We start from the raw sequence: 10,429 nt of genomic DNA on the forward strand, positions 1-10,429 counted from the left end.
ATGCCAAAAAAAAATAGTATGTCTTTAAGGACACTATTTGTGTTGAAAAGGAGGGTAGTGAGGCTACATATGTACTTTCACATATCTGTATAGATTACCCCTGGCACTATACACAAGAAACTGCAAACACTGGCTGCTTGCAGGCAAAAGAAATGAATGATAGGGCAACAGGAGGTTCTTTCCTCTAAACTCTAATGAGTCATTTGACTTTCAACTCACATGAATGTCTTACCTAAAGAGAAGCATAAACTAATTAAACTTTAAAAGGGAGGAAAGCATGAAGGGTTAAGATTTCTTGAGTACCATATTTGATCGAGTAAACAACTGTTCCCACTGTAACTTTTTAAAAACTACCTCTTTGCACTTTCCATCTGACTTGTTCTTTTTCATTTCGTCCAGTCAAGTTTCCCAGTTCATTTCACTCTCCTGCATTTAGGCTGGACAGGGACACCTGCTGCAACTGCTCAAGCTCTACCGAGTAGACTAAGGGCCAGTGGGGCTGATGAACTTTGTTCCAGTAATAATCACACAAAACGGGTAACAATCTAAGCTGTAAAAGAAAACTGGGTATTGACAGAGGACAGATAACTCCACTTAAGCCATAAGAAAGAAATGATAAAAAGGTGACAGAAGACAGGGAAGTGATGATTTGAGAGATTCCATTTTAATACTATAAAAAATTCTTCCAAATCTGACTTTAAACACTCATTCAATATTGTCTGTTCCGTCCATAGCTAAATATTTTATTACCTTTAAAAAAAAGTGTCTATGCTACAAAAGTGATTTCCTACTCTGCAATTAAAACACAAATCTGAATTCCCAGTAGGGTTATACAGTGACTCTGTACCCAGAATACCTAAATGAGGGACCACCATGGTCACTGCTCATTACTTTCTTAAACTGGTGTTTTTTCAATCCCACTATTGTGTCATTTATTTGCAAATCCACACATATATTAATATTTCACAAGTGAGGATCTTGTTTCGTGAAGTTTTATATCATATACTCAGTATTTCTTCATCTTAAAAATTCAAACAAAGGCTTAGAGTCTCACCTCCTAAAGCTGAAACCTAATTATCTCTTCTAGCCAAAGAAGCAATCCCTTGTCAGCCAGAGACATGGGTGTTTCTAGATTAATGAAGTCATATCAGATTTCTCTTCTGTGAAGTTGTAACTGGGGGGAAAGGCCACGAAGGGCCTTGCAGTGCATGGGAATCTGGGTAAGAACTACTACAAACAGGATGTTTCAGACAAAGGTATCTGGTTAACTGTATATTCACACTGTAGCCTGACCAGCAACCATCATAAAGACAAGCTCTCTGCATTGAAAATTCTCAAAAATGACTGAAAGTGAGTCTACAGGCTTTGGTTATTCTCAGTTTAAGTAAATATTAGACCTAACTCACGAGTAAATGAGTAGCTTGTATGAAAATCTCCTTTTCTTAGGTCTAAAGTGCTATTCTTACTTGACTCAATCTCTACAGTATTGTTTCTTCCATCAGATACAAAAATCCTGTATAACAGTAAAATTCCTATGTTAACAAATAACTTTCTAAAATGCCCAATATTCATTAAAAACTAAAAAAAAAAAAAGCCTTTTTTCTCTAACTACTAACTTAACAATAAAATTGATTTAGACTTTCATTTTTTTACAAATAACAGACCAGAAAAAATCTTCAGAATTATCTTGAGATTCTTGAACCTTGCAACCACCAATGACAGCAAACTGCCATGTAGTAAAGGCAAGCCTCTGAGGCTTCCACATAAGTAATTAATATTTTAAAGCAAAGGGTGAAAATACATGTGAAATATACATTATGCAGTTAAGCAAGCTAAATTATTAACTTTCTAACTTGGCATAATGACAGGGTAGTTGGAAGGGAATGTAAAAGAAAATACTCAACAGCTTAAAATTAACAATGGATCCATTTATTCAAGGTAGGATGGTTCTCTCATTTCAGCTTGAGGACTGAACGTCTCTTTCTACCCGCCTCTTGGAGGGAACTCTGCAGCTGGCCTCTCTGGAGAATCACTCAGCTTTATTCACAGTTTCACCCAGAGTCAAGCAATAGCAAAAAAAAGTCTTCATTTTCACTAGCACTGGAAACCAACACAGAGAAACACTTACTCTGAGGTGTTCAAAGTTCATCCTTCAAGGACCAGTTCAATTAATTTCTCCTGTAGGTAATTTCTCTACCCTAAACAAACACAAAAGCTCTGTGTCCACTGAAACCAAGAAACACCTATCTTTATCTCTGTCATTCCATCAAATATTGTCTTGTGACAGGTCTTATGACATTGCTTAGTACTCTATTTTTCTCCCCAACCTTTGTACTCTCTGAAACTTTGTCTCTTCCTCTATGGCCTCCACGAAAGGTCCCTTTAACTACTGAATGAATGAATTCACAGCAAAGCGTTTTCACTGTTCTCTGTTCTATGTATCAATAATACTCCGAAATAGGGCTCCATACTCCAAGAAATAATACACATCTTCTGCTTTTCAAAACCAACTAAAATCTTGTCTGACCTGGTGACAACTGATCCTCCCCTAACTCTTGGAATCAAAATCTCTATTATTTGGGTATTGAAATGTCTGACCTCATTTGATCTGCTAAAGAAACACCACAGATGTGTTTATAAAGAATTGGGAGATAACCTTCAGGAAATCCAAATATTGAGAGTTAAGGGAAGATCCTAATATCATATATCAGAAAATAACATAAGCAGAGTGTTTGAATTTTAGGATGCTATAGTTAAAATGTTATTCACAAATACAGTATCTTTCTTGTAATTCCATGGTGAGGGTCATCAACTTGCCAAAATACAGCCCTGAATTGTGCAACAAGTCTCCTATTTCTTCTTATAAAATATATTGGCAAAGACCAGCAAACCCACACTGCTACAATGAAACCATCCCTACATTCCATGGCTTCAAGGCAATTTCATAAATATAGGGTCATAAAAAGACAGCCTACAAACTCCAGTAGCCGACACGCCACTTTAAGGATAGGAAATTGAAGACAATGATATGTAATCAGGCAGTTACAGCAATTTGAGGATCTTTTCAAAAAGTTTGCAAGAATTACCAATCTTACCTTAGAAACCTACCAACTAAAGAAGTATGCAAAACTCATACAAAAGAGATGGAGAACAAAATCTGAGCATAATGCGAAAATTTTATAGTTTGTATGCTTTAAGAAACAAGTCATAGTCAATATATTCCTATGCTGATAACGACAAAATCTTAAGAAAACAGAATGTTCAAGTCCCAGCCAATGACTTCTTTACCTCAAATACATTTGATATCTGAGTTCCAATATTACAAGGAAACCATAAATAACACTTTAAAGTTCAACACAATAATACATGACCAGAGGAAAGACTATACTTTTGAACTCTATTTAGATGCAGGTTCCTAGCTAAGCACAAACTTGTACATTTTTTTATTTTTCAATTTCAACAGACAGTAAATTTAAAAATATGCAACTGTTCCCTACAATTATGGGGCATTTGATGTTTCAAGTCTCTAAATAATTTTTTCTTTTTCTTATTATTGTAAAAGATAACTGAGCAATTATCATGCCAGACCTTGTTAAGAATTCCATACACATTATCAAAATAAGAGAATCACTAAATTATGTTTTAAGGCATGCTTTCAGGTTTTAATTGCTTCTTGATACTATTAATTAATCTGGTGCCTACTGAAATATATCCCAATAATTTTACATAATGAAGGCAGAATAAATATAACCAGAGAACTAATTAAGATGAGGTATAACATTAATCATCTTACTACCACAATATAAATTAGTTATTAGGCACCCATGTTTATTAGGCAATGTTACTGCACATGTTTAAACTGAACCACACAAGGGGTTAAAAATAACTACAATGAAAGGCCAACAGCCTAACAGCAAAGTTGCGCCAACATTCCCTCTCCTCCCCCTCCCCCTCCATCCTCTGCAGTCCAGAATGAATTGCATGCCCCACTGCACAAGACCCAAAAAGGTCACAGGAGATGGCAGAGACTTTTGTAAGAGAACAGAAATAACTCAGCAGCTTTGTTACCATAGTCTCTTTTAATCAGTATGTTCAAAACCCTTTAATTAGCACCCTGTCTACATAAGGAAAGCATTTCTTCTGCGCCAAGAGAGAGCACATATGCATGTACACACTGTTCTGTTAATATCAGCATCACAACGTGGAGCTCAGACTGTCTGCCAGAAAACAAGCAGACAACGGTTTTAAAGGCACAGCATCACAATATCTACACACTCTATTTGCATTTCTATAATCAAACAACAAAGTATGTTCCATTGGGTGTTCGTCTCTGGATCTTTTTTTAGCAAAAAATGGGAGTATTTAAACCACAATTTTCTTTAGTCCATTGTCACAAATGAGGATATTCAAAAGTAATATAAAATGATGTTAACAGAATGCGAAAAAAGACAATATTCAAATATTGTTCCTTTCTGCATAATAGCTCTTTGGTAGGAGGCAAAAAGACACTGCTCCCCTCAAACAGGAATAAATCACAAGACACATTTTCACAAGAATGTTTTACAGTTAAAATTTCATCCAACCATGCAAAGCCCTAAAACTTGCAGACTGGATTACATACATGTGTTTCCTTGTAAAACCTGAGTAGCTGAAATCAAGATGGAATTTGGAGATAAAGATAACTATTTAAAAATTCAAAGCCAAAAAACAAGGAAAACTTCATTAGTAAACTGGATTTGAAGCATTTTAATTGAGATACATAACTGTTACAAACTTATTTTCAATCTTTCAAAATCAAGTAGTATATAATACTGTAAGAAGCAGTGTGTTTATGTATATATATATATATATTATTTATATACAAGTACATATATAATTAAACCAAAAGGTAATCCTCTAAATATCTAACTAGAGAAAGAATCTACCTAAATTTATGATAAAGCTTACTGAGCAGGCAGCCGAGTATACCTGCTTGAAAGCCAGCTCTTCCACATTAGCCATGGGAGCTCACAGCACAGTTCTGTATAATGAGAATACCACCACTATGTCTCAGGCTGGTGTGAGAATTACCTAAGATGACGGAGGTAAAAAACTTGGCAAAAGTCCAAAAGTTTGCTGGTAATGTTGTTTGGGGAATAGGTTTTTTCATGTATTGGACAAAAGTGCAAATTGGCACAACCTATCAAAAATTACATATATAATCACGTATATATGATATCCCCTGCAGCATTACTTGTAAAAGTAATACTGGAAACAGTATAAACACACTTCAGTAGGGGATTACCTAAGTAAATGTTACTTCCCTACAAAAGAATTCTATACATCTGTTAAAAATAAAAAGAAACACTCTACATGTTAATCAGGAAAATTCTCCATGGAAAGCTGTTGAGAAAAAAAGGAATGTGTGGAATAGTGTGTATATTATGCTACCATGCAAGTAAAAGGGAACAGATATTCATATTTATTCGAATATACAAAAAATCCTTTAAATGTCATACAACTAATTAAAAGCAAAAATTACCTATTGGAGATGAAAGTGAAATAGTGCCTGATACCCAGTCCAGCCTCAATAAATGAAAGCTATTATTACTCCCCTCATAAGTATCATTAGCATCATGAAACATATCTTTAAAATATATACATAGAATATATTCAAACTAAATCCATAATGAGGTAAACAGCCAAATCTCAGTTATTCAAAGATTGACTCTCTATTCTGTACCATCTTATGGAAAACCCCCAACAAAATTTTTGGCCAACCCAGTAGTTGGAGATCCAAGCCCTTCAATTCCTCTTCAAAGATAAGTATCTTTTGGCCATTTTACTGTAGGCTATCACCTTCATCAGAGAGCAAGTTGAGGAAATAACACCAAAACAGTTATTTTACCCAATACTGATCAACAGTTTCTAATAAACAGCTTTTGGAACTTAAAGTGACAGTGAACATCCCACAGTCACAACCTCCTATCACATTTGAAGAATCTAAGGTCCAGATCAGTGACAGTTCAAAGATCTGGAGTCTGTCCCCCAGTTAAACGCTTTCCATTTTTTTTTTATTAAGAGGGAGGAAAATATGCTTAATTGAAATCAATTATCCAATTTCCTTCCCCAGCGGATTCTTTACGACAATTAACTAAATCTGCTCAGATCATATTCCATAAGCAATTCTATTAAGTACAGCACAGGACATTCAGAGATTTCAACAACTCAGCCGTGATGTTTCTAGGACTATGCATTGAGTGAACATCTACAACAAAATCTGCACTGAGTGAACATCTACAACAAAATCTGTAAAGTTTGCTTACACTTGAGATTGTCAAAGGCATGTTGAAATCCTTGCCACCTTGCAGCCGGAAACCCCAGGGAGCTGGGCCCACCAAGGACACACTGTAGTTGCTCATGGTTCTAATGACGCAAAGTCCAATCCCTCAAAATGAAAGAAACTGAAAGAAAATCAGATGGTTAACAAGGATGCTTATCTGAAAAGCTATTACATATTTAAATGTATTGAATATAAACCCAACTAAATTATCTTCAGTATTTTGTTTTGGGGGAAAGAGGGGATATGCAGAGTAAGTTTATATTGTTCTCATTTCAGTCTAGGAAAAGGAATCTATGAGCTAATATGCAATTTCTAAACTTATGCCAATTTCCATAGTCTAAAAATTCCATATCAGAGTATATTTCTAGACATTTGACCAGTCTTACAACTTGCTAGAATACAATTTGTGGCTTCTTGCATATAAACTTTAATTCAAGGTACCTTACAACACTTTTTATATTTTAAAAAAAAAGAACAAAACTATATTTCAGGTTTAATTCAAAATGATTTTGCCTGACCTCTTCTGCCTGAAATTGGCAAGAGTCCATTTCACTTACCTAAATTCTAAGTTATTTTAACATCTGAAGAGAACTGCAAATGGTAGACTCTCATTCATGCTTTCCAAACAATAAATTCTTTAAAATGAGACGTTGTTTCTTAATGCATAAAAACTATTTTCTCTAATCATAAACTACAACTTGCATTTTCTCATATAGGGACATGGTATTTTCCACACTTAAATTATTCACTTTTCCTTCAGACAGGCAATGATGGGCAATACTCTGGTGGTGGTGGTTTACTTGCTAAGTCATGTCCAACTCTTTTGCAATCCCACGGACTGTATGTAGCCTGCCAGACTCCTCTATCCACAGCATTTTCCAGGCAAGAATACTGGAGTGGGTGGCAATATTCTAGCACAGTGATATTTGAGTCAGAACCTGCTTTTTTGTTTTACATACACACATCATCAGGCAAAGTGGAGTGAGCATTTACCACACAGTGTATAAGACTGACTAAACATGGTAGGAATACAGAGTTAATCTTATTGCATGAAAGGGAATTAGAGCTTTAGAAAAGAACCAGTGTTTCGGTGCTTTCTTTTTTCTATGTTTTTGCTTGAAGGGAGCTCAAAATGACTCTCATGGTCCCATGTACTTCTATATAACAAAAAAAAAACTAAAAGGAAAAAAAGCATGATTCAGAGCTTGGTATTGGTTGTTATGGTGATTATGTGGGAGAAATTAGGAGGAATAGGGATTTTCTAAAATGTAATACTAAGAAATGTACTATTTGCTTCTTTAAAATATTAGTAATATAACAATAAATAATTTAAAACCACACTTTATTTTTTTTTTAATAATTTATTTATTTTTTCAGTGGGTTTTGTCATACATTGACATGAATCAGCAATAGATTTACACGAATTCCCCATCCCGATCCCCCCTCCCCCCTCCCTCTCCACCCGATTCCTCTGGGTCTTCCCAGTGCACCAGGTTCGAGCACTTGTCTCATGCATCCCACCTGGGCTGAAAACCACACTTCAAAAAAAAGCTGCTTAAGACCTACTTCCTTGGAAAAATCTGTTGTTTAACCAAATCATTACCTGTCCTAAAATATTTCATTTTTTAACTTATTCAAAATTTCTACTCCATTACATCAATTAATAGTGGCAGATATAGACATTTGAACAACTGGGTATATTAAAAGCAAGCAGATTCCATCTTCTCCTATGGGGAAAACGAGGCAAAATTTTCAAATAAGTCTAAATTCTTCAAGAAAATTCACTGGAAATCTGCACTACATCTACCAGGGGAAAAAAAAAAATGAGAAAGCTTCTCCCCAGGCATAGTAGTTCACTGAACTACTAGGCAACAAAACCAGTACTAATGTAACAGGCACCAAAAAGATGAAAAGGCCAAACCAGACATCACACTATGAGATACAGGTGAAAAATGAACAGTAACGAGGTAATGAGGAGCCACAATCCATGGGGTCGCAAGAGCCGGACAGAACAGGACTTAGCGACTAAACCACCCAATATACATAATTTAATTGCCTTCTCCCTATAATAAAAGCGTTTCTGAGAACTTGTGGAGAAGAATTATTTGTATGAGGGCACACGATATTTACTGAAAGTGTATAAAGCCAACAGATATTTCACAGGCAATATGTCCCTCCTTTTTTAATCTTTAACTTTTCCTCAAAAGAACGTGAAAGTTAGGCTCAACTTTCCTAATCCCATTGTTGCCTACAAGAAAATGTATTTAATTCATATATTAACCCATGTACCTGCAACTCCCTTTATTTGGAAGTTCCTTTCCTGCTTTCTCCTATTTGTTATTAAAATCTCTAGAACTGGCAAGTTCACACAGCCACACTATAGAACCAGGGTCAGTTCATTTCTAGACAGTGCCGTTTCCCTCGCTTTGCCAGTTTCATGTGACTTGAAATAGTCAGAAACCAAAGCAACAGTAATATTATTGGCCTTTTCCAGGTCTGGTTATTAGTGCCCAAACTCCTCCTAAATTACCAAGGAGGCAGGAAATATTGAGCAGCCTTTCTTCTTTCAAATAAGTAGAAAATGTTGGAACTTCTGTATAGTGTTGGATTTTCTCTTAGGGAAAGTCCAAACAATGTCTTCGCTCTAGGAAGCCTGATATTTCCCACACTTCTATCCTAACTTCTTCGGTGGATGGGAAGACTGGAAAGAAGAATTCGTGATGAATGGCTCAGAGAAGGGTCTGAAATTAAAGACGTATCTTGAGATTCTTTTCTTCCCCAGATTGAGAGACTGTGGAGGTAGAGTGGAAGAATTAAAGCCACAAGCAGCGGATGAAAGTAGCCGACGAGACAGTTTTCCAGCAGAGAGGTTCACGCCTAGCCCTGTTTGCCAAATAAGGTTCCCGAGCCGGCTGTTTCCGAGGCAGGCGGGTTCCAACGTCCTCGTGGTCAGGAAGGCGGCCTTGGGATAGGATCTGGCGATCACACCCTAGACCTGCCCTGCCCAGCGCAGCCACCAATTTTCTTTCCAGGCTCTGCCCTATCCATACGCCCTTCCTTTTTCCACTTATTGTCAAACGAATTAGAGGCACAGCCTAAAAAAGCCCCCAACAAGTACGCAAGCATTAATAAATCTGGCGTTTACGACAGATATGTTTTTTAAACAAGCTCTATTCCTGGACGCAACTTTGTTTTTTAAACAAGCTTTATTCCCCTAACAGGTTACACAATCCTAAATGTTGGGGGGGGGGGGGGGCCGGGAGTAATAGATGCTTCTCAGTAGAGTGAGCCCAAGTAAAAATTAGCCCCGCTTCCTCTCCACACCTCCAGGACACTGCGCAGGACGCGAGTATCCCCAGACTCCAAGGTGGGTGCCCAGAGGCGCTCGGCACCCGGATGGTGGCCCGCCCTCGCCCGACTCCTGCGCCCCTGCCTCAGCCGTGCTAGTCCCAGCCCGGCCGGGCTCCAGTGCCCGTTCTCTGGCCTGGAGACCGCTTCCGCGCCGCCGTTTCCCCGACAGTCCTCTTCCCACGCCACTCTCCCACCTCCGCAGATCCGCGTCCAGCAAACACCTGAGAAGCTTCCCAGCGCTAGGCGCACCACCGTCTCTCCCTAAGCAGGACTTCTCGCCATGCGCTCAGTACACGGCGATTCCTTCTTTCCCTCCTCCCCACCCGGGTTCAGAGACGCGCATCCCCCTGCAGGCGGCCACTCACCTCGGGGCCGGCGCCGCGATGCCTCCAAATCAGACGAGCGCTGACAAGTGACTCGCGCGGCTTGCGCCTTCCCCACGGCCCGCGGGAACTTCCGCCTCTTGGCTCCCGCCCCCTTGCCCCAACACACACACCGGCCCCGCCCCCGAGTCAGGACACGCCCTCTCCGCTCCCGGCCACGCCCCGGACCATCAGGGCTGCGCGGAGCTGAGGGAAGCCTGCGGCCGAATCTGCGGTGGGCTAACTGCAGCGAGCCGAAGCTGCTGGGGAAAGACTATTGCAGTACGGAGTTTCTGTGGGAGCAGTCTTAGGGGGTTTGGGGCAGTACCTGACAAAGGTCCGCTCGGCCTGTTTGTTTTGTCGTGGATGCATTTTTCTCTCCAGAAACTGAATT

General features: G+C 38.6%; 1 protein-coding gene across 8 annotated transcripts in view; it reads right to left on the reverse strand.

Moving 5' to 3' along the window:
* PDLIM5 (PDZ and LIM domain 5) overlaps positions 1–10,191 on the reverse strand; it is a 224,052-nt gene extending 213,861 nt beyond the window's left edge. For 6 of the 8 annotated variants that reach the window (XM_043871014.1, XM_043871012.1, XM_043871011.1 and 3 more), the window contains exons 1-2: positions 10,039–10,191; positions 6,306–6,443 (exon numbers count right to left, since the gene is read on the reverse strand). In XM_043871014.1, the coding sequence (XP_043726949.1) occupies positions 6,306–6,401 (96 nt within the window). In that variant the 5' untranslated portion in view covers positions 6,402–6,443; positions 10,039–10,191. The remainder of the gene's footprint in view (positions 1–6,305; positions 6,444–10,038) is intronic. The other 2 variants (XM_043871016.1, XM_043871015.1) reach the window with 1 other exon arrangement.
* Positions 10,192–10,429: the final 238 nt, after the last annotated feature.

This window comes from Cervus elaphus, chromosome 17, assembly GCF_910594005.1.
Source record: "Cervus elaphus chromosome 17, mCerEla1.1, whole genome shotgun sequence".
NCBI lineage: Eukaryota > Metazoa > Chordata > Mammalia > Artiodactyla > Cervidae > Cervus > Cervus elaphus.